Source organism: Danio rerio, chromosome 3 (assembly GCF_049306965.1).
Source record: "Danio rerio strain Tuebingen ecotype United States chromosome 3, GRCz12tu, whole genome shotgun sequence".
NCBI lineage: Eukaryota > Metazoa > Chordata > Actinopteri > Cypriniformes > Danionidae > Danio > Danio rerio.
In genome coordinates, this window is record NC_133178.1 from 35,393,433 (window position 1) to 35,419,070 (window position 25,638).

The following is a 25,638-nucleotide window of genomic DNA, read 5'->3' on the forward strand; positions in this document are numbered from 1 at the left end:
TAGCTATTTGCCTATTAGCTTGATTTTGCCCGCCACGTAAACACCTTAACGGTGATCTGTCGGCTTATTGAAGTGCGCATGTGTAATATATGACAGGATCACATCCTCGCGGCAGATTTAAGCACATCCAGCAACAGTGAGTGCTTCATCTTTGGCAGGGGGGAGATATATCACAAACTCAAACTAATTTTTGACCCAAGAAATTGTAAAAGCGTGCTCCTAACACATGCAGACAGAGAAAATATATGGAAAATGAGTTTTTTGCTAAGCATGGCTCAAATAATGTGAAACTTTATTTAGAATAATGTGGATTTTTACATTGTAATGAAATCGAGAGCTTATTTGTGTGCATGCGCACCTCGCACAGAAAAGAACAAGAAGCTGACACTTATGCATTTATTAGAAAATAAAGTGTGCTAGAAGCAGACACCGATGAGTCTGATACATCACACAATTCGTGGAAGTGTTTGGGCTGAGCACCAGAAAGAAACCGATTATGAAGCTCCAGGAATCCTGCTCCCCAAAGCAAGGATCACTCAGCTTTTTACACCTCACTATTAAGCTCCAACACATTTAGCCATCCTTATCGCAAAGGGGGTTAGAATTAAAGTGAGGATGACAACCTAGAATGTCAGGCAACTTCGCTTCAGCCTGTGTGCAAAGGTTTACTTTAAACAGGTGGATGTCTCCTGGAAACAGTCAAAGTAGTTTTAATCTAGGCATTACATTGTCTTCCCCAGTAAGAGTTTTCCCCAGTAGAGAGAGAGAGAGATAGTAGGGCTGTTGTGGGGATGGACAATGCTGTGACAGCAGACTGCAGAGGTCAGGTGTACAGAAGGCTGTCGAGGGCATCACCCTCCCGGCGGAATATAAAACTCATTCTCCTACGCCACTATTGTGCTGAAACCCAGATATTCAATAGCGCTCAGATTTTCAGGGTGTCAGGTTGTTGGCCATCTGTAACACCTATTATATAAGGTCCCATGTCCATTTGGAATCGCTTCACAACAATCGGTGATTAGCTCTTCCTGTCCGAAATAAACCATTTTGATGTTTGTTGGCTTACTTTAGGAGGATCGCTCTCCAGTTTTTGATTTTAGTGATCGCTCTCCAGTTTTTGATTTTAGTGTTTATTTACATGTTGTTGGTATATTCCCCCCCATAAAAGCAGAATTACTGCTCGCACACTTTTATAAAGTGTAGTTTTTATAGTGATGCAATGGACTAACCATTTTAAGTTCCTTCAAAAACATTTCAGTGAAGATTTCTCAAATGAACGATGATCTAAAGAACATGTTTCCACTATAATATGCTTTTGTGGAATGAAGAGATTTTGTGGATGTTAAAGGCTCTTTGTTGAGTTCTCAATTCCATTAAAGAGCTTTTATTTTTAGAATTGACACAGAGGAAAATGTATTCCTGTCACTGCCACATAATAGCAAGGTTAACTTTTTTTAAAAACTAGATGGCATAATTAAATGTCAACACATTTAACTAATTTGTTATGTCATTAAAAGTAATTGTGCTCATGTTACCTGTTGCCATCATGTTTCACTGTCATCCATTCTTTCAAATAAATTTTACTTTTAGACATCCATGGAATAATGAAGAACTTTTAACATCCATGAAACCTTCTCTTTCAAGCCCTTAGACTACATTAATTGTTTAGACTACTAAAATATTTTTAACACTGAAAAAATTGTTATTTTATGAACTGTTTAACAACTATTTTAGGGAACTGTAGAAGGCTCTCCTTTATGGCATCACTGTGTTTTTGGTCACACTGTCTTTTTTAAGACTGTAATTGGAAAGTTAATAAACATCATTTTCAATTGGCTTAATAAAATTTTGAGGATGAGTAATCTTACAAAATATGAAACACTTTTATTTATTAATTTCGGAAATAAACGTGTATTTAACATACAACAAATGAGGCAACAAATTAGTAATCCGAGTTCGGGTGTAATGCATTGCTGTATTCTAATTACTTTTTGAGGAATGCAGTAATGTAACCACTTACATTTTAAATTTGTGTAATTTGCCTACAGTTGCTAAAGTCAATGTAATTGTGTTTTTTATATTACAAATATAGTTTTGGGAAGAAAAAAATGCTTATTTTAAACCCCTTTTTCTGCTGCAACATCAGTAAATAAGCATGCGCTTCTAAATTGCTGAAGAACAAAAGCTGAATCGGTTGCGGATGAGAGTAGCTGTTTCTTCAAGTGGAAATACAAACGTTACTTGGATTTCATTGAGCGTAAAAACAAAAATATTGCTAAAAGAACTTTCGATTACTTTTAACTCGACCAGCAACTTGTTCAAGTAACAGAAAGCAGTCTATAACAATACTCGTCACCCAAGGAGGACAACAGCGCCCAAAAACACAGCGATCTAACAGGCTAAATTGGATTTTTGTGCAGGATTGAGAGTGAAGGTATCTTCTGAATGTGAAGAGAAGCGTAGCTGCTTATGGGGCTGTTCACATATCGTGTCTTTTGCAAGCGCATATTGGGACCGAATATTGTGCATGCTCGCGTTCCCAGGCGCACGCAGTTGAAAACCACTAGTCATGTGACAAGAACTGACCGATCAGCTTCATACTTTGTAATATACACATTTAGATAACTAATTACCTCAGACAAACACAGAACACCCAAACACTGCAGTGATTTTTCAGTTTATGGATGTCAGTGGTTCCAGGTATCCAGTTTTCTTCTAAATATCTTTTATTGTGTTTAAAAAAAAAAAAAGAACTGGTTTGGAACAACTGAATGATGAGAGAATTTTCAGTTTTGGGCGAACTCTTTAAGACTTTTTAGTATGCCAAGCTGCTGTGATCAACCAATTGTAATTTTTTTAAGTGAATAGTACATTACTAAAAGAGCTGCGGTTTATTTTGTATTTTTTTTTTATGTTTTAAAAGTAACTTCAAAAGTAGTCATTATTAATCAGATAGCATTTTTTCAGTAGTAGTCAGTAATTTGTAATCTATTTTTTTAAGTAACTTACCCAACACTGTTAGTAAATCATGCACATGATTTACTTAAATGAAGGCAATGAATTAGTGAAATGTTTTGATGAATTGATGCAGTAATAGCTGTCTCAAGCAGACACACATACACAAAAAGCAGCTGTCATAGATCAAAAAAATCTTAAGGCTTTTCGTTAAGAGTAGGTGTGAAGTCAGTGCCTTTTATTGGCTGCTACTGATAGCTGATATATCGTGTATCCCTAAACCCCAGAGTTAGTGCTAGAGAGCAGCTTGTGTTCTCTTGAACCTGAGACCTCTGGCGTGGATGTGTAGTTTTGGTGACTTTGGCGTCTCTGAGGGCTGGCGTAGCTGTAGTGTGTCCTCTGTAATGTGTAGTACAGTGGCTTATGTTCCTGCTGATGCTGTTGGCGCAGCTTTCTCAAACTGAAAGTCTGCCATCAATTGTGACTGATCAGCAACATTTAGTAAGGATTTTCATTCCCCTGGCCTTACAGGATGGACGGCTCAGACCCGGAGATCAGCTTATCGCCATTAACAAGGAATCACTGATAGGAGTCACCTACGAGGAGGCCAAAAGCGTGCTCAATAAGGTCAAATTCAGGTACTCGGTCTGGTTAATGTGGATTTGGATTCAGTGATTAAGCGGTGTTGTTGTACTTGTTTTATGTAATGTTTGTTTCATTCCTCTTGTTTGTTATTGAAGTCAAGACCCGGTGGTGGATATTGCCTTCATCCCAGGAAAAGGACCCTTTTCCAGCAGCCCGTCGTTGCATAATGGAGTTCAGAGAGGGGTTGGGAACGGATACAACTCTAGTCGGTTAAAGGTTCATGTGCGATCTCCTGAGGTGTGTGCAGATCACATTGTGTGCATTAGTAGTGCTAAGCCAAAATCTGACATTTTAAGTACTGTATTTAAAAATGCTCCAGCACTCTTCCCTTCTATTCCCTTCTGGTCCTTCAACAACAACACTTACACACTTTTTATGGTGTGTTGTATTCAAATTTTTTATTTAAGAAAATCTATGTATTCTTACAAGACTAAGACTTTTTTTCATCTTGCTCTGACTTTCTAAAGCTAATATTCTCTATTTTATTCTTTATTTTGTCAATAATAATTATTTATATCCCAAAGTTATTTATACCCTTGGCAAATTCAGACTTAATGTTATCTTTATTCAGCCAGCAAGGTACTGTATTTTGACTGGAAAGACAGAGGTTTCACCCAAAATATAATAAGATCTTAAAGAGATATTATTGTGGAAAGAAATACTTCAGAATAGAAGTCAGAATGTACAGTTGAAGTCAGAATTATTAGCCCCGATTGAATTTGTTATATTTTTAAAATATTTCCCAAATGATGTTTAACAGACCAAGGATATTTTCACAGTATGTCTGATAATATTTTTTCTTCTGGAGAAAGTCTTATTTGTTTTATTTCAGCTTGATTAAAAGCAATTTTTTTTTGATAATCTACAGGACATCGTTATACTATTTCTTGCCTAATTACCGTAACCTGCCTAGTTAACCTAATTAGCCTAGTTAAGCCTTTAAATGTCACTTTAAGCTTTATAGAAGTGTCTTGAAAAATATGTAGTCGAATATTATTTACTGTCATCATGGCAAAGATAAAATAAATCAGTTATTCGAAATGAGTTATTGAAACTATTATGTTTAGAAATGTGTTGAAAAAATCTTCTCTCCGCTAAACAGAAATTAGGGGAAAAAATAAACAGGGGGCTAATAATTTAGGGGAGCTAATAATTCTGACTTCAGTTGTACATATTTAATCTTCTAACACTTACAATCCTATTAGATTGTCTAAAAAATAAATGAATCAGACAATGCATAATAACAATTGAAGTATATGTATCCCTCAATACACATATGGAGAGAACAACATTATTATAATACTGTAATAATATATACATATATGTATGTAATATATACATATATGTATGTATTCTTGTGTTTTTTATGTTTTTCTTCAAGGTAATTGCATAATGTAAGATGCATGATATAAATCCTATAAAACATCATTTATATTCTCAAATGTAAAAACTAATGAGAGTAAACTGTCTTTTCATAGATGCGACAAGAGGAAACGGCTCCAGTTCTTTCCTCCTCTCCGGATATCTGTCCTCCAGACATACAGGTTTCAGGTAAGCCTCATGAAGCTTGACTTATAGAGTATGTCTAACCTCCTTATCTCTGTCTTAATATGCTTTACAACTAGTTTCCAGCTTTTCTCAACTCCCACATGAACACTGCAGGTTTATTTATAAGGCTCACATTTCCCTTTTGAAAGGAGTACTCTAATTTCATAACCTTACGAAGCAAGTGTATTTTGTGCAATGTAATCACAAGCTCTTTGTGCCAGTATATCAGATTACATTAGTTTTAGTGCAAAAAAAAAACATTTAAACTCAATCAGTCAATCAAATCAGTCAATTAATCAATGCAAAACAAAATCAATGCCAACACAAGTTTTGTCAAAAGTAAGAGTTAAAAATTATTGTTAGAAACTACTTATATTTAACAAATGTGCATTACATTGATCAAAAGTATTTTTGATGTTAAAAAAGGTTTTTTAAGTATTTCTTAATGTTTGCATTTTTGTTTGCTTGTTTGTAAATAAAGGCAGTCATGAGCAGTGTTAGGGAAAGTTATTTTAGAAAGTAATGCGTTACAATATTCAGTTAGTCCCCAAAAAAGTAACTTGCATTACTTAGTTACTTTTTTATGGTAAGTAAAGCCTTAAGTCCTGTGCACACCGAGACGCTTTTTGCTTGTGTTTTCTATCAACAATTAACGCCCCGTGACCATATAAAGGCCGCCAATGTAATCGTGCACACCAACACGCAAAACGCCAGGCACAAAAGTGTCATTTAAAAAAAAAAACGTCTCAAGCTGCGGTCACACTGAGCTTTTCCTCCCATAGACTTCCATTCATATGCACGCGAATGCGTCAGACCGGAAATGCAGGGTCATGCGTTAAGTTTCGCAGGTTATTATTATTATTTTTTTTAAAAGAGAATTAACTAAACTAATAAGTAACTTGCTTCACATTTTTTACAAAGTAGCTCAAACATTATTACATAATTTTGAAAAGTAATGCGTTACTTGTTACTTAGAAAAATAATATTATTGTTTAATTATTATTATATTATTTTTAAAGTAAAAAAAAAAATCTGTGGATTAATTCTAAAAATTCAATAAATGAAAGCAATCGATAAAAAAGTACATTTAACTTGTTACAATATTTCGAAAAAGTCACTAATAATAAGTAATGAGTAGTAAACTTATCAACCAATAAGATTTTTACTGTTTACTGTATTTCTAAAAGTGTGTTTTTAAATAAAGTTCATGTTAGGGCTGCACGATATTGGAAAAGATTTATATTCATTTATTCATTCATTTTTGTTTTGGCTTAGTCCCTTTATTAATCTTGGGTCGCCACAGTGGAATGAACCGCCAACTTATCCAGCATATGTTTTACACAACATAAAACACATAATACAATTCTGTAGCTCCTGGTCAACTATAGGTCAGAAGGAAAAGTAAAAAGAAAATCGGCAAACTGCCACTTTAGCTCTCAAAAATTTATTTTTATTGTTTAAAAAGTAAAAACATAAAGTGACAGTGTGCAGATTTTTTCCACTGTGTTTGTTTTTGATAGAGCACCTGCCTTTGGGAATCTCAGATGTGCACACATTTCTGTTTTTTGGTTGCTTAACTATAATCCAGACTCAACATTGCATATCTTGTGATGTGATTATTGTGGATATGCACATTGTGATTCATTCATTAATATTCTCGGCTTAGTCCCTTTATTAATCAGGGGTTGCCACGGCGGAATAAACTGCCAACTTATCCAGCATGTTTTACGCAGCGGATGCCCTTCCAGATGCAACCTAACACTGTGAAACACCCACACACTTTTGCATACACTCGCATACACTACGGCCAATTAGCTTAATTAATTCACCTTTACCGCATATCTTTGGACTGTGGGAGACACCAGAGCACTAGGAGGAAGCTCACGCAAACACGGGGAGAACATGCAAACTCTACACAGAAATGCCAACTGACCCAGCCGGGGCACAAACCAGCAACCTTTTTGCTGTGAGGCGATTGTGCTACCCACTGTGCCACCGTGCTGCCACACATTTTATTATCGATGCTAAAACCAAATATTGTGCAGCCCTACTTCATGTTAACAAACTATATATCAGTGATGTGCAAGTGAATGTGAAATGCTCTCCTTAGTGACTTAAACTTCGTGACTCAGTGTAAATGACACCCAAAATTAACCAGTGCACAGAGAAACAGGATTTCTTGCAAAGCAATTATTTATTTACAGAGAGAAATATTAAGGATTAGTCAGTAGGAGTGTGTGGATTTTAATCAGCAGCAAGTTGCAGAGTAATCTCCCGGTGCTTCAGGGGTCAGGCATGTATATGTGAGGTGTTTAAATTACACAATCAAATGCAAGAAGACGTACAAGAGTAAGGGAAGACAGCCGCTTTCATGTCGAGTCAGATAGTGCTCTTATCTCAGCTCACAGCGACTGGAGAGCTGTTCAGTACAGATTGGTTCGCCGTGCGCACTGTGTAATCCTTTCTTGGGGCGCCAAAAAACGGGATTGATAAATTGTTATAGAAACCATACAAAGAAAGTCCATTTTTATTACTTTCAGATACTTTGAAGTCTGAGTGTGTGCTAATATGTCAAGTCACTTCTTCAGACAATAGCTATAGACAATAGCATTTCGGAAGAAAAAATGCTTAATGGAAATGCCAAGATGCACAACATTTGTTTAAATGCACATAAAACACAAATGCACAACTGACTGAATAGGAAAAACTTAAAAAAAAAAATTTTTAGTTGATGAAAAAATGTGCATAAACTACAATGGAAACACATTTACCAAATAAACTCCATCATGCGCATCAAAAAAGTCTATGTGATGTTGGCATGGGCATGATGGGATGGCATTAATGGACAAACCAGCATACCAACCACATTGCACACATCTAAAATGTTGTTTTGGTCATTCTAAAATCCCTTAGTCAAAGTCTGTCATCACAGTGGTGTTATTACCAAAAGAGTGGACTTGCACCTCCAAAAACCACTGCGCCTTCATTGTGATTTGTCTTCTGTGGTGCAAGTTATTTATTAAATAAGAAAAAGGCCCAGTGGCTTCTCCTAACAGCAAATTTTTTGCCAGTTTATGAGGAAGTGTTGATTTTGTTCTCTTGTGGTTTAGGGTTAGCATTGTTCCCACTAATTAGATGGAAAGGTGCTTTATGCTTAAATGTTTTTAATGGCATATAATATTCTGTTTTATTAAATTACAATTGTTACTATTTCAAAATAACATACTTCAATTTCAGATTGTTTTGGCATATTTTAAGCTCCATAATTTAACAGTTTTGTGCAAGTCTAATTCTTATCTATGGATGGCAATGTAGCTACCGAGAAATATTATAAATGAATAAATCAAACTTGCATTGTTTTTTATATGTTGAAGAGGTCACAGCATGAGCAATTGATGAGCTTGTGTCACAACAGCTAAAATATACAGATGCTGAGTGACCTGTTTTTCAATTGGCGTAAGAGATGGTCTCTTTCTTGCAATTGCAACCATTGTACTTCCAGTGTTTTGAGCTGCTGTGACAAGAGCAGAGCATTTGCTAATATCTAGTGTGTCATCCAACCTTACGACCTCTCCTGGAAGCTCTGTGAATCTCCTGCATATCATAGTAGCGTCGTGATCCCCAAAATGAGTTAAAATATGTAGAAATCATAGCAACGAGAGTGCATAAGCAAAAGAACAGATCGCAAGAGGCACAGTGATTTTCTAAGCATTGCATTTGTTAAGTTAAATGAGAAGAGCAGTAAAGATGTAGTGAGTAAAAATCCCCCTCTCTGTCATAGAGCTATTGAGCTGCTGTGAGACTCTCTGGATCTTCTTGTAATGTACTTATTGCAATAAACAGTAGTTTACAGGTCTAGTTCTTTTTAGTAATGAAGTATTCGATTTATAGGTGTGCATTTTAACTTCTTATAGATCAAATGTGTGCTCCAAACTTTTTCTTGATTGAGACATGTTGAATTCTTCTTTCATCATTTGCAGTGTTTCCAAATTGCATTGTAAAGTTGCTTCTGGCCATGACATGTTTACACCTAAATGGTTAAAAGAGATGTGTTTAGGGTATTATATGCAGCATCCTTAATTTATTCTCTTAGTTAAGGCAAGATCTCCACTTAAGCATTATACTTAGAGGGAAAATATACTTTATGCATTATGAAGCTTGAAGCATCAGAATCTCTATTTGGTATCGGCCGATCACTGTGACAAAGAACCGGTACTCGGTATCAGCTGCAAAAATCCTGATTATGGCATCCCTATTTAATATGCAATTAAGGCATTTTTATTAAACATTTATTGGGCACTCACTGGATAAACCCTGGAGGGTAACTGTGGGTTATATGAAATTTGAACTTGAATTGCTTCATAAAGGGGTTAAATGGAATTTTACATACATTTCTAGAGGAAGAGTCTGAACTGTGAAACAAGTCAAGTTCAACCTTTTTTTCTTTTTTTGACATATTAGAGCCAAATCTTTTTACAGATGGGATCTCTTCATAATTCCAAAAAAAGTGCAAACAGTCTTTCTTTTTCGTCAAACAATACATAAATAACCAGGCAAACAATGCTCAAAATCCAATACCTAAATATCCAGGTAAATAATGCTCAAAATTGACAAGTACATGAAAGTATTTTTACCTCTGATGCCTCGCCATAAAACAGTCTCATGGTTTGATTTTTGGTTATGCAATTCAAACATTTTCAAGGGCGTCTTCAGTGTCCAAACATATTTTGGGGTTACTAACATTGACAGAATGAATCACGTCAGACTCGCTGAGATGTCCATCAGACTGTCTCTGTCCCGGAGCTTAAAGTGCAGCGGAGGTTAATCTAGACCGGATGCTAACCCGCCTGACTCGCCCTTGAACTCTGGCTGGTGTTATGTTTACACACTTGAGTGCTCTAATCACTCATGGCATCTATAAAGCAAACAGGGATTAATTAGCCTTTTATCCAGACTAGCTGATCAAATCGTATAAGAATAAGAAAGATCTGTCTGATCTGAATTAAATGGGTGCTGTAATCCTGCAAAAGCCCCTCTGGGTGTGTTTCCTAGAAAGAAAGACTGGCTGCGCTCAGACTCAGACATGTTTTTTTCATCCGCTGTCAATCTTTAATCACTGAGCTTTGTAGAGAAATGGAGTTTATAATCTGTTCTTCATGGAAAGTGATGGTAACTATAACATATTAAATGGCTATTTATTTATTATATGGCTAACGTACAGTAAAGGCTGACTGCTTGTTGTTAAGTACAGCAGGCTTTATTAACACAACTAATATAATTAACTGTATTTTGGTATGTACATATCTACCAACAAAATTGTCCGTAGTGTATGTGTGTGAATGAGTGTGTATAGATGTTTCCCAGGGATGGGTTGCGGCTGGAAGGGCATCCGCTGTGTAAAATGTAAGTTAGTGGTTCATTCCGCTGTGGCAACCCCAGATTAATAAAGGGACTAAGCCAAAAAGAAAATGAATGAATGAATATATACCAACAGGAATAAAGAAAAAAGATAACACAAACGCATACAACTATGGAAGAAAATAACAGATTATTTAATGAATCTCAGTTTCTCTGGATTTGTTAGGTATGGGTTTGAGTATAACGTCTTTTTCAGCATAAATTCCCCACTCAGGGATCAATGAGGGAACCCAAATTTCATTATGACAACGACAGAACAACATATCCCTTTGCCTTATTTTACACCATCCAAAACTATATACAGAAGAAAGAAAAAAGGGGGGTGAAAACAATATTAACAGTAGAAATAAATCTTTAAATTCCATAGAATAAAGGCATTAGGTTGAATGGGAGTAATGTACTCAATCCATTTAAGCCACAAGTCAACAAATGTATCTTTTTGGTTGTGCACACTGTATGTAATTTTCTCCATAATGAATATATTTTTCAAAACATCAATCAAATCTTGCATTTGTGGTGGATTAGGTTTATACCAGTATCTAGTAATGGGTTTTTTACTTAAAGCAAGGATTACTCTATACATATGTGTTTTTTTATTTCTAAAAAAATCCCTTTACAGCATACCCAAATAAAGTACCTTAAAGCTGAAATCAATTGGAGTATTTAAGATATTTTCTAAAAATATCCCTTTCCAAAAACTTCTAATATTAGGACATCCCCAAAATATGTGAAATTGCTTATCATCCTGTGGTCCGCAGTGCTCCAACAAATATTTGGTTTATCCTTATTTCTTCCGAATTAAATATAAAAGTATTATTTTGAGCAATATTCCATCAAATATTGATTTAATTGCTCGTCTAAAGTTACAACAATTGTATTGTGTTGTCTAAAAATGAATATCAACATGTCTGAAGACAGGCACATCATGATTTTTGTTATTTTGACCAATTGCATTTTATGCTGTAAGCAACATTTTGATTTCAATTTTAGAGGAAACTTCATTAGTAGTTAACAAAATAAAATAACTATAAATCATTACATTTTCAAGATGTTTTTCCCCATTTTCTTTCTGAATTTGTTACATTTTCTACTGTTCATCCAAAATTATTTGAAACATTTACAAATATTATGAACATATTTTAGTTTCCCTCATTCCTCAACAAATCCTCCATTTATTACGAAGTTGATATTAAGCAGCACAATATTGGTGTTTCGTAACATCTAGTTTTTATGAGGTGAGTTGCTCAACCCCCAATTTGGAAGGCCAGGACATGCACATATACACTACAGACAATTTAGCTCACCCAATTCACCTATAGCACATGTCTTTGGACTGTTAGGGAAACCAGAGCACCCAGAGGAAACTAAAAGCATTAAAAACTGAAAGGTGAATGAAAAATATAAGTATAAAATAGTAATGAACATTGTATGCAGTATAAACAGCATGTGTTAGAAATGTTAGGGCGAGAAGAAATGATTTGCATAACACTGAAATGCACAAACAAGACGTCAGAGTAACAGTCAGACAGTCTTTAGCAATGATTCAAAGGCACTTGGAAAGGACACTCAAGAGATTAATGAGAGCAGACAACAAACAACTCAAACACAAGGCATTAAACACAGGAGCAAGGCAAAGGCAACTAAACTAGCCACTGGTGAAACTAATGGATAACTATAGAAACAAACAAGGTCATACTAAGTAACCACCTTTCCACCGCAGTGTCAGATCTGCACTCAGTGCTCCTGGCAACAATGCCAATGTTCTGGGGCATGTCAGATTGAAGACTGAGCGTGCCTGTTTTAACCAGGTGGATAATGGCATGTTTATACACTTACCACATGTGGATTATCACATGTGCAAGAAATTATCAATGTATAAACACACATGCATTGATGTTTAAAGATGTTTGTGTAAACTGAAAGTGTGAAGGAATACATTTTCATAGCCTACATGTAAGTAATTTTAGCACGGTATTGCAGTTGCGCAAATATTTGGAAACATACGTAAGCACCTTACCTTGCTTACTTTTCACAGCCTTAACCAAGACTTAACCAAGTCTTGAACTGTGGCTAAAATGTGACAAATGGAAAATAAAAATGCGTGGTACAATCTGTAATTCAATACATGTACATATTTCATTCTGCGTCGTTTAGGTTTTTTTGTAGATTGAAGTGCTGTAAATGTACAGTAAGTTCTCTGCTACCAACAGTGGAACCCCAGAGTGGTGTAAGAAAAAGACACATAAAATAGCGAAGCAGTCCTTGGATTACACGTTTGTTATTTAAAGCACATTTTAAAGATTCCCATGAGAAATAAATTATGGAAATGCCAAATTTCAAATAAAAATCCCTCAGTTTGCAAAGGTTTACACTCACTTCAGTTGGTTTTGAACTTATGTGAAAAAGGGTTAATGCAAATAATGGGAGATGGCAACATGCAGATGCACATAAATCACATTTGTTAGTTTTTTTCTATTTTTTCCATCTCTGAGAAGTTTTTTTTTTAATGTTAAGATGGAAATTCAGCTAAGGATAAACCATTATTTTGATCTCAAAAATGTTTATGTACATATATATATATATATATATATATATATATATATATATATATATATATATATATATATATATATATATATATATATATTTATTTATTTATTTATTTATTTATTTATTTTTAAGAATGCCTGAGTTTCTTCTTTCCTATCAAATGAAATTTAATGTCAACTGGGTGTATCAAGCATTAATAAATGACCAATAAGACTCTTGGTAGCATCATAAATGTTTTGTGAAGGGCGTTGCATGGAATTCAATGCAGGATCCAAATGCAGGTTTATTCAAGAGAGTTGTCATACAAGCAGTGGTCAGAGCAGGAGCAAACAGGTACATGCATAGAATCCCAGACCGTAGTCATAAACAGGCAAATGATCAGTTCCGGCGGCAAGCAATGAAAGCAAACAGACAAGGTAGACGTCAAACACGACAAAGCAAGGCAATAGAAATGTGTCGTAATGTACACTAAACAGATAAAGAAGACTCAGCCCAGATGTGTGTGCGGGTGTGGTTAATATAGTTCTTGAATCAGTCCATGAATAGCTTCAGCTGTGTGTGCAATCAGTGGAAAACAGGAACTGGTGTGTGCAGTTCTTTAGTGTGGAGTGTGTGTAGTTATCCAGCGATCTGCATAGGAGTGGTCTAGAAGATGTTTTTCATACTATGAGAAAACACGTCTCAAAGTTCTCCCTGGCTGCTTAATTTTTAATGAGTGTAAAACTGTAATATTTTTCACTAATACTCATTTCATGAGGTTATAAAATGGACGACAGAAGTCATACTGACTACAAAATTAAAGCAAAATTCAATTTATGTAGACATTACTAGTAATCCATTTTTGTTGGCAATATGCCACAATGTTATAGGCATGCTTTTATGCAGCCTGATCTCACGAGAAAACGTAAGTATTTTACGTTTTGCCAGTTTAGTGGCTAATTCAGCCCTAACCCTAAGTTCAGTCATACAAAATTGTACAATTTTAAAAAGGAGGCATGGCACCTAACCCCACCCCTAAACCCCATAGTCATTGGGGGATGAGCAAATCGTACTAAATTGTACGAATTAGATCGTACAAAATCATACGAATTAGCCACTAAATCAAAAAGTTAAGAATTGCCATGAGATTGTGTTGTTTTATGGGATTTTAGGGCTTGATTATGTGATTCTATGTCAAACAAAAACAAAGCTCAGGATATTTAAAAACAAAAAAAAATCACCTTTTGCGCTGGACATAAAAAAAAAAAATGTCCACGTTTGAACAACATTCAACCATTCCTTTACTGGATAGTCTCTGTGTTTCCACATGCTGGTGGGACATTTATTGAAGCACCATTAATCTGGATTGCTGAAGTTGTCCTGAATTGTGTCCCATCGGTGCCACCTGTTAAATCCACTGGTCCTGCTGTGCGTGTTGGTCCTGTGTGCGTCTGACGTGTCTGAGCTCAGCCTGTCCATCACGAGCGTCAGAAGCCACATAAATAAATCCCTGCAGGAGTTTGGCCTTGGGTGGGGGACGATCATCTCATAGCTCTTATTGCAGGGAGGCGTTGCTTAACAATACATACGCCACCGAAAACACTGGTGTTAATACCTCTCTCTCCCTCTCTCTGCCCCTTCAGTCAAATCCCACACACTATTCATAATCTTTATTGCATTAATATAATACGCATTCATTTCAGCTGTCAGATAGGAAAGAAATCATGTTTTTTTAGGATAGCTAACTAGCTCTTGCAGCTAAATGCAGTAAAGTGAGGATGACTGTTAAAGTAGGTGATTTACTGTCCCACTTTCCCCCTCAGCCTCCACCGCACAGAGACCAGCCACTGTTTCCAAACCCAAGATCTCGCTGGACCCCCACATACGGCTCAAATCAGAGAAGCTGGATCTGGTAAGGCTGATGTACACAAACATTTCACATGTGCGTGAGGACTGCTGCTTTGAGAGGTTGTGAATGGTGACTGCTAAAAGTTTATGTTTGGTTAATAATCCAGGACATCATTTTTATTTTCTGCAGGATTAGTGACTGGGTTAATAATTTTAGCGGATCCACAACAACCACAAAAAAAATGTTTTGTTATTTAAAAACTCAATGTGTTTATATATATATTTTTTTCAAATAAAGGAAGTGATGTTAGGGAGATAATGTAAATGTTATATTTTTCTGTCAATCTGAAGTTCTAAGATATCTCTAAACTTTCTCACTATTTTGACAATATTATCTAGCTATGTAACTTAAACAAGTATCATTTAAAAATTATTTTTAAAAGTATTATTATTGTTTATTAACTCTTAAAAATTTATCTTTTAGTCTGTACCATGGTGTCTGTTGAATGAACAACGTTCCCCTTCGGGGGGAACTTCAGCACTATAAGTGGATTTGATTGTAAAATCCACGCATTGGGAGGTTCGGTTCAGAAGCTACTCGTCTGAAGAGTATTGAACGGGCCAATTAAGAATGAATTGGCAGCGCAAGCCTGCGCAGGTGAGCGGCATAAGCAATCAACTGAGTATATAAGCTCACCTGGCGCAGCAGACGCTATCCTTTTCGCTTCAGAGACTTTCTGATCGAGTCGATGAGGGTTCCTCCTGCTGTGACCAGCGATTCTGAGCGAACGAGAGCATTCTCCCGGTCCAGAGTGTGTACACGCAGTGGCAGACGGTCGAGCTGGGTTTCTCCCTTGCCTGGCGTTCTTTGGGTCCGGTCCTCCAGAGCGGTGCGTATAAAGTTGCAAACTTCACAGAAAGAGCAACACAGTCGTGCAGCACGTCCTTATCAGGACGGCGCTCCGACTGTGCGTTTCTGGATGCGGTGGTTTCCTGTCCTCGGATGATGGGCGCGGGCACTGTGTTACATGTCTGGGGGTCCAGCATGTTAATGCGCTGCTCGCGGGCAGTTCATGTCGTCATTGCGATGCCATGACTGTTGCGCAAGATCGCGGTTAGCCTTTGCAAAAAGGCGAACCACCCCAGTTGTCCCCTGCTCTGCAGCGGGCACTCGGGCAGATCTGAGGGTTTCAGCGAGAGATAATCCGTCGCCCACGGGCCCGCGGACCTCCCGCTCCTCTAAGCGCTCCATCCAAGCTTCGGGCGGAGGAAGCGATCCGTCTAACAGATGGTAGCCCTTACGCCCGATGACACCGGAGACCAGATGTCCACCGCGGCATCGGAGGGTGGGCTTTCATTGTCCGATGATGATCCAGACCCGCTCGCCCCCTTCGGGCTGGTGAGCGCTGTCACTACGGATCCTGAAACGGACATGTTAGCCGTGCTTTCCCGGGCTGCTTCGGCCGTGGGTTGGAGATGGTTTATCCCCCAGCTCCGCGGCCGGACCGACTAGAGGGGCGTTCCCTTCTTCCCGGAGGTGCACAGTAGGCTCACGCGGTCTTGTAAAGCACTTTTTTCTGCTCGTGCTGCGTGTTCCTCCACCCTAACCACTCTTGACGGTGAAACAGCCAGGGGGTATGTGGCGATTCCTCAGGTTGAGTGCGCGATGGCGGTAAATCCGCGCGGCGCCTCTTCTTGGCGGGGTCCGCCTCGTCTCCCATCCAAAGCCTGTAAGTTATCTACCTCCCTCGGAGCTAGAGCTTACATAGCTGCGGGCCAGGCTGCTTCCGCCTTGCATGCGATAGCCACCTACCAGCGCTACCAAGCGCAGGCGCTGGCCGAGCTGCACGAGGGTGGGTCCAACCCAGGCTTACGAGCTTCGCACCGCCGCCGACTTAGCTCTTCGGACTACTGAGTCCGCTGCGTGTGCGTTGGGGAGGACGATGTCCACATTAGTGGTCCAGGAGCGCCACCCCTGGCTGATATGCGCAAAGTCGACAAAGTCCGCTTTCTTGACTTCCCCATATCCCCAGCCAGGTTCGGCGACACTGTCTGTGAATTCACCCAGGAATTCAAGGCGGTGAGAGAGCAGTTGGTGGGTGATGTCTTATCGGCGGTCCGTAGCCCGCTCCGCCCGCCGTGCCATTCATACCTGCTCCTCGCCGAAGGCGTCCGCCTACGAGAGCTGCTCCGCCCCCGCACACGCCTAAGGCGAAGCGAGCGCGTCGGGCACCTCGGAAGCAGGCAGCCCCCCTGCCCAGAACGCCGCTAAGTCCGGCAACGGACCGCGAAGCGCCCCTGGGACAGGCCATCTGGAGAAGAGGGAACTTGCTCTTTCCCCGCTGGAGGGCGGGGCCCCATTTCCAACGGCACTTTTTACTGCCATGAAAACATTATGAAAGGGCACTTTTCACTTCCCCAGATGTGACAGCCCGAAATCTGCCAGTCTGGGACGCTATGCTTTCTAGCTTGCAGATTCGGTGCGTTTCGCCAGTGGCTCACGAGCGCTGGGAGGACGGTCTCCTTTCTCCCACCCCTCGAGCCTCCCCTCCGGAGCTCGGGTTTGGAGTGAGAGCAAATATCCCACCTCCAGCTTTTCCGTGGGACCCGCGAGCTTCCCGGATCAGCACACCCACTCCGCACTGCCCCACTGCTGGTACGTCAGCGATTGTAGCGATGAGTCCATTAGCGAGAGCTCTGCCTGCCTGGTTAGCGCGGGCCAGCTCTTCGCGGTGGCTCATACGCACAATCAGACTCGGCTATGCGATTCAGTTCGCGAAACGGCCCCCCAAGTCACGGGTGTGTATTCACCAGGGTCAGCCCCCTGTCCGCCCCTGTCTTGCGAGAGGAGATTGCTGTCCTCCTGGCGAAGGATGCAATCGAGCCGCTCCCTCCAGCCGAGATGGAGAGCGGGTTTTACAGCCCACGCTTCATCGTGCCCAAAAAGAGCGGTGGGTCACGGCCAATCCTAGATCTGCGCGTTTTGAACCGCTGCCTGCACAAGCTGCCGTTCAGAATGCTCACGCAGAAGCGCATCCTCCGGTGCGTTCGTCCTCTGGGTTGGTCTGCAGCATTAGACCTGATGGACGCGTATTTCCATGTCTCCACTCTTCCTCGCCACCGACAGTTTCTGCGGTTTGCGTTTGAAGGTCGAGCTTGGCAATACAAAGCCCTCCCCTTCGGGCTCTCTCTGTCTCCGCGGGTCCTCACCAAGCCCGCGGAGGGTGCCTCAGCGCCCCTTCGGCTCGCGGGCATCTGCATACTCAATTTCTTTACGACTGGCTGAATTGCCCTCTCTTTTGATTATGCACAGAGTTGATTATGCACAGAGACAAAGTGCTCTGGCACTTCCACCTGTGGGGGTTTCAGGTCAACCGAGAAAAGAGCAAACTCGCCCCCGTGCAGAGGATCTCTTCTCTCGGGCTGGAGCTGGACTCGGTCACCATGGCAGCGCGCCTCTCCGGAGAGCGCGCTCAGCTGATGCTGTACTGTCTGAGAGAGCTCGACAGTAAAATAGTGGTCCCACTGAAACAATTTCAGAGGCTCCTGGGGCATATGGCATCCGCAGCCGCTTCATGCCGCTCGGATTATTCTATATGAGACCACTTCAGCACTGGCTTCACGATCGAGTCCCCAGACGCGCATGGCACGCGCGCGCACACCGAGTCTCTGTTACTGCGCTGTGTCGCCGCGCCCTCAGCCCTTGGAGCGACCCCTCGTTCCTACAGGCCTGGGTGTCTCTAGAACAGGCGTCCAGTCTTGTTGTCGTTTCAGCAGACGCTTCCAACACGGGCTGGGGGGCTGTGCGTTGCGGGCATGCGGCTGCGGACCTGTGGAAAGGTACCCAGTTGCATTGGCATATCGCCTGGAGCTGTTGGCAGTGTTCCCCGCTCTCCACCGTTTTTTTCCGGTGTTGGAGCGGCAACACGTGCTGGTCAGGACGGACAGTACGGCGGCGGTGGCGTATATCAGCCGTATAGGGGGTATGCGCTCTCGCCGCATGTCTCAGCTCGCCCGCCGTCTGCTCCTCTGGAGTCATCCGCGGCTGAAATCGCTGCACGCCATTCATATTCAGGCAAGCTCAACCGTGCAGCCGATGCGCTCTCACGGCAGCCTTGCGTCCTGGAGCATGGAGACTCCACCCCGAGTCTGTTCAGCTGATATGGGCGCGATTCGGGGAAGCCCAGATCGATCTGTTGCTTCCCCCGAGATCGCTCATTGCCAGTTGTTCTTTCCCTGACCGAGTGCTCTCGGCACGGATGCACTGGCTTACAGCTGGCCTCGGGGCACGCGCAATACGCGTTTCCCCCAGTGAGCCTGCTCGCGCAGTTACTGTGCATGGTCAGGGAGGACGAGGAACAGGTTGCTGGTTGCGCCCCTCTGGCTCAACCGGACCTGGGTGTCAGAGCTCTCCCTCGCGATAGCCCTCCCCTGGCAGTCCCTTCGAGAGAGCACCTACTCTCTCAGGGACAGGGCACCACCTGGCACCCTCGCCGATCTTTGAAGAGATTTTTAGACGCGAGGAAGACTTAGGTAACCTCCGATTGCGGTGGCTAATACCGTCACTCGGGCTAGAGCCCCCTCCCCGAGCGCGCCTATGCCCTGACGTGAAGTCTATTCACTGAATGGTGTGTCTCTCGCTGAGAAGACCCCCGTGATTTGCCAGATCAGCGTTGTGCTTTCTTTACGCCGAGAGAAGTTGGAGAGCAGGCTGTCGCCCTCCACACTCAAGGTTACGTGGCTGCCATCTCCGCTCTCATAACGCGGTGGCTGGCAGCACCGTGGGAACGCATAACCTCATCATCCGGTTCCTCAGGGGCGTTAAGCGAATTAATCCACCCCGCCCCCCTTCATGCCCTCTTAGGATCTCGCCCTCGCTACACAAGCCGCGTCAGATCCCTTCGATCCTCGACTCAGTATATTTCTGTCCCTGAAGACAGCTCTGCTGGTCGCGTTGATATCGATTAGAGGGTCGGGGACCCGGAGGCATTTTTCGGTCAGTGACTCGTGCCTGTAATTGGGCTGGCTTCTCTCACGTATGAGACCCCGCCCGCGATATGTGCCCAAGGTTCCTACCACTCCGTTTTAATACGAGGTAGTGAGCCTGCAAGCGCTGCCCTCGGAGGAGGCAGACCCAGCCCTTATTTATTGTCCAGTTCGCGTTTTGCGTATTATCCGGACCGCACTCAGAGTTTAGATCATCTGAGCAGCTCTTCGTCTGTTATAGCGGTCGGCAGCAGGGAAGTGCCGTACCGAAATAAGTTCCCACTAGATTGTGGATGCCTTTCTTTCACTATCAGAGCCGAGATGAGCCGCGTCCCCCGAGAGCGCGTGCGCACTCCACTCGGAGCTTCGCATCCTCTCGAGCGCGCGCACGCGGCGCCCCTCTAACAGACATCTGTAGAGCTGCGGGCTGGGTGACACCCAACACATTTGCAAGGTTTTACAATCTGCGAGTGGAGCCGGTTTCCTCAAGGGTATTAGGTAACCTTTGGTGATTGAGGAAACAACTCGGTAGGGTGTTGAAACACGCTTGCTGCGCCATTTTCCCTAACACGGAGATACGTGCGCCTTTTTATCTGTCAGTAAAGTTCCCCGTCAGGTGAGCCCTGCAGATTCCTCCGTGGCCCCCAGCACTGACTCAGCGGAGGAGTCACTTGCTGGCCCACTACGTTGTAGGTCTGCCCGCTGGTCAGCCCGCGTTTTGGGTAAAGGTGTCTGCTATGCGTGGTCCCCACTAGGCGATCCCATATGCTTATTCAGCCACGGTTAAGTCCCCCCCCCCCTGGGCGGACCCGTGTCTTCCCTCCCCGCTAACCACTCTTTTGCTATGCGTACTCCCCCTTTTTAGGGCTAGTCCATATGTAAATTCTGCCATCTATCCCCCCTTGGGTAACGGATGGCCTCCGCAGCGTCCTCCCTATCGGGATTGCACGCTTCCCAACGTACTGTCGTATTTCCTAGAATTATCTAGATGCTCACGACACCCCAAAAAATATATATATATATATATAAATCCGTAAAACTTCTGTTGAAGTAGGATAAATTAGGGCCAGGGACACGTTGGAGGACCGCGCCCCCCATGATGTGGGTGCGTCACGCTTGCTTGACTATCTCCTCATCGGGGGTGTTGGTAAGGTGCAGTCATTATGGCGCTTTCAATGGGCTCCCAATGCGTGGATTTTACAATCAAATCCACTTATAGTGCTGAAGTTCCCCCCGAAGGGGAACGTTCGAGGTTACTAAAGTAACCCTTCGTTCCCCGAGGAGGGGAACGGAAGCACTATACTCCGTCGCCATAATGACTGTCCCTTAGCTGTTGAAAGTCTCTTCAGCTTAAAAAGGATAGCGTCTGCTGCGCCAGGTGAGCTTATATACTCAGTTGATTGCTTATGCCGCTCACCTGCGCAGGCTTGCGCTGCCAATTCATTCTTAATTGGCCCGTTCAATACTCTTCAGACGAGTAGCTTCTGAACCGAACCTCCCAATGCGTGGATTTTACAATCAAATCCACTTATAGTGCTTCCGTTCCCCTCCTCGGGGAACGAAGGGTTACTTTAGTAACCTCGAACGTTTTCTAACATGCTTCCCATCTAATAAATTAGACAATTTTTGCATACTTTGGAAATGAAACCAAGCATCAGCTTTCATTTATTCATTCATTTTCCTTCAGCTTAGTCTCTTTATTCTTCGGGGGTTGCCACAATGGAATGAACCGCCAACTTATCCAGCATATGTCTTACACAGCCAATGCCCTTCCAGCTGCAACACATTACCGGGAAACATCCATATGCACTTACATACACTCATACAAAACAGACAATTTATTTAATTCAATTCACTTATAACGGATGTCATTTGACTGTGGGAGAAACCGGATCACCCGGAGGAAACCCATGTGAACATGGGGAGAACATGCAAACTCCACACAGAAATGCAAACTGACCCAGCCGGGACTTGAACCAGCGACCATCTTGCCGTGAGGCGACAGTGCTAACCACTGAGCCACCTTGTCGCCCATCAGCTTTCAAAATATGTCTATTTTATTATGATTAGTGTGATTTATTTTATACAAATTTATACAAAAGATTTTGAGCTGTTGCACGAAAGAATGAATCTCAACCAAGGGATGCTCCATTTTTCTAAGTAATATAATCCCTCAATCAGTGCTTGAACAGTAGAAGGAAATGAATAAAACAGTTTGAAACAATAAGCAACATTATATTTATTTTAGACATTCAATGTACACAGACTCGATGGTTGGCTTTGAACACTTTAAACTTTAACTTTTGGACAAAAATATTCCCTGTATTAAACATTCAGTGCATTTTTGCCTTCAATATTTGATGTGTTTGAATGAATGCTTCAAAAAATTAGTAGAAATATTATTATTATTTATTGTTTACTTAAACTTTTACTTTTATTCTAAAGTAGTATACTAAGGTTTAGTTTACAGCATTAGTTGTCATTTTCTAAACACTCTGATTTGAAATCTAAATTTAATCAAATTGCAAGCTTGTGAATGGAAATTTGTGTAAAATGTGTAACTATCAGCCCTATTTAACAGCACTCAGATTCAACAGCAAAACAATTCTGAAATTCCTGCTGTATTAATGTCAACACTGCTGTCTTTAAACTTTTTTTTTTTTTTGAGTATTTATATGTTAAATACCCACAATATTGTAGGTTTAGCTGTAGGTTCTACTGTTAAAACCAATAGTGACTGAGAGGGAGGAATAACAAAAAAAAAAAAATTATTAGTATCTATTTTATTAGATTATAATATAGAATTAAAAATATGTTTAATATATTTTCATTTTTGTTTTGGGCTTTTAAGAGTTGAAATTAATCACAATTTATCAATTCAGTTGTTGATGCCTCCTAATTGGCCCCAGCTCTGGTTGGGAACAACATAAAGCTAGATAACATCACTTTGGTGACTAAATTAAATCAAATTCACATTTACAATTTACCATGAGTGTAAGTGTGAAAAAATTAGAACATACCAATGGATTTGATATTTTTATAATTTTCAACATTTAAAAGTACAATTTAATTGCTTAAATGCAAAAATGAGGGCAGTACCTAATACTTGTCAGACCCAGCAATTCAGGTGAATCTGACTTCAAAAAGCCAATATCTCAACAGCAAAGCACCCGAGAGAACGCTTATAAAGATAACCTTTAATATCTCAGTGTCACTTTCCTCACAGATCTTTGTCCCTGCTCTTTGTTATGGTGCAGTTGTTTAGCAGAGATTTAGTTTAATCCCGCTGATCCCAGGGCTGACCCTAATCTACCGGCCCATTAATAGGATTAGGTCTCAATGGACGAGAGCACTTAAATGTGGACTAAAGACACAGTGCGCACTACATTAAGTGTTGCACGAACAGGTATTTGACACTGTGCAAATTTGCTGTGTGACTTAGTTCCTATACATCTGCAAGTATATATGTTTTATTTGTAGACAGACAGTTTTCTTGATACTGGAGTATAATTTTTTGGCTATATATCTTATTTCTCTGCCTGTATTAGATCGTATGTTCACTTTTAATCTGATTAGCCATATTACAGCCTTTTGAACTCTTATCGAACGTAAGCCTGGATTTATTGGACACCATTTACCCCTATCACCACACTGCCCTCTTGTGTATAAAGATGTAATGTGACTTTTCAGGCTCAGAGATTCAAGGAAATAATCAGTCAACTGTCTGTTGCAAACTTTCCATGTACTTTCTGTAGTAATTACAATAACTTAAACATAACCTGCATTTTAATTTTAACTATACACTAAGTACATGTAATTAATGAATATATTCCTCAGTAGTTAAATGAATAGCAACATCGTGACAATGATATCTTAAAATAAAGAGTAACCAATATATTCTGTATCTGTTTAACAAATATCAGCGTTTCTAGAAATTAGATGTTGATATATCTCCTGTTATGAAAAGTATTTTTCTCCCTGCAATTCGAAATAGTTTTTTAATAAGAAGAAAGAAATGTATGTCAACAGTTTAATACATTTAAATGCAAGTAGATCGAAAACTGAATCACACCACTCCAGAATTCACTCACAGATATCACCAGAATCAATCTTAAAGCTTTGTTTCCATCATTTTTCTGATTTCATGGAGTGGAGGGCCTGTAGTGGTCATATGTACGGATTTTTGCTCATCTTTTGATCTATAACGTCACACAAATGATTTGCTTTAATATCTGCTTTGAAAGCTGCAGAACCACACTAAACATTATGCACTGTAGAAAATGGCAGTGATTTTAAAAAATGTAAAAACCTTAGTAAAAGTTTCCTTACTGTATAATATGGAATTTTCCAGAATTTCCTGCAAGAGACTTTACTTTTTCTTACTTTTGTGGTTGTTTGAATGCATCTGAGCATAGAACTGTTTAGACCAGAGATGCCTAATAGGGCCCGCAGACCAAAGCTAGCCCACGGTAACCTTTGATTTGGCCCTCAACCTCATCTAAGAAGAGAGGGAGAATGTTGGGGAATTTTGGGGGGAATGCATTTAACAGAGATTGTCAATTTTGATTTTACATAACTTTTTTTTAACTGTTGAGCTACAAAAAAAGAGTTGTTGTGAATAAATCAGATTAAAAACATAAATAAATACAGTCACTTGATGGATAGTGCACATCACAGAAGACATCAGCAAGTGAATCAAGGCATATTTTTAGTGTTATGCATGGGATTGTTCATGTTTTTTTTATTGTTAGACATTAATTCATTATAAAGTCTACAAAAATCTATAAATATTAATATAAAATATTTTAAATATTATAAATTATAGTACTGGGTGACGTAGTGGCACAGTAGGTAGTGCTGTCGCCTCGCAGCAAAAAGGTCGCTGGTTCAAGCCTCGGCTGGGTCAGTTGACGATTCTGTATGGAGTTCTCCGCGCATTTGTGTGGGTTTCCTCCGGGTGCTCCGGTGCCCCCCACAGTCCAAAGACATGGGTAGGTTAAGGTAGTCCGTAGGTAGTGTATGAGTGTGTATGGATGTTTCCCAGAGATATGTTGCATTTGGAGGGGCACCCGCTACGTAAAAACATATGCTGGATTAGTTGGCGGTTCATTCTGCTGTGGCGACCCCAGATTAATAATGGGACTAAGATGGAAAATAAAGGAATGAATGAAATTGTAGTATTAAATTATATAATGAATTATAATAAATTACGAAATAACATTGACAACTTTACAGTTGGGTATCTTTACCTCTGGCCCATCACCCTCAATCAAGTTTAGTTTTTGGCCCTTCATAATAAAATTCAGTCAGTTGAATGTTGACCAGCTCTGAAAATGGTCAAACCAATTTGTCAAGCTCAAAACCTTTCAGACTTTTTTTTTTTTTTTTTACACTTTTAGATCAACAAAAGTGCATCTTAATTCCAGGTTCAAACTAAATCTGCAGTAATTTTATTTTTAAAGATATCAATTTACATCATATGAGAGCTGAATTTATACGCTTTGCTTTTGTTAGCATATGACAATATTTCATAGAAATACAATTATTTGAAAATTTTGAACCTGAGGGTTCAGAAAAATCCAAATATGGAGAGATTGAATTGAATTCAAGTATTGAAAATTAGGTTTTGATACATTAACAGTCGTAAATTTACAAAATATCTTCATGGAAGGTGGCTCAGTGGTATCAGCTCGCCGCAAGAAGTTTGCT

At 40.5% G+C, this 25,638-nt stretch overlaps 1 protein-coding gene across 4 annotated transcripts in view; it reads left to right on the plus strand.

The window, feature by feature from the left end:
- The window catches only part of si:dkeyp-72e1.9, a 91,241-nt gene that overhangs the window by 46,918 nt on the left and 18,685 nt on the right, over positions 1 to 25,638 (plus strand). For all 4 annotated transcript variants that reach the window (XM_005164110.6, XM_073944756.1, XM_686752.7 and 1 more), the window contains exons 9-12: positions 3,487 to 3,593; positions 3,696 to 3,837; positions 5,079 to 5,151; positions 14,919 to 15,007. In XM_005164110.6, coding sequence (XP_005164167.1) covers positions 3,487 to 3,593; positions 3,696 to 3,837; positions 5,079 to 5,151; positions 14,919 to 15,007 — 411 coding nt within the window. The remainder of the gene's footprint in view (positions 1 to 3,486; positions 3,594 to 3,695; positions 3,838 to 5,078; positions 5,152 to 14,918; positions 15,008 to 25,638) is intronic.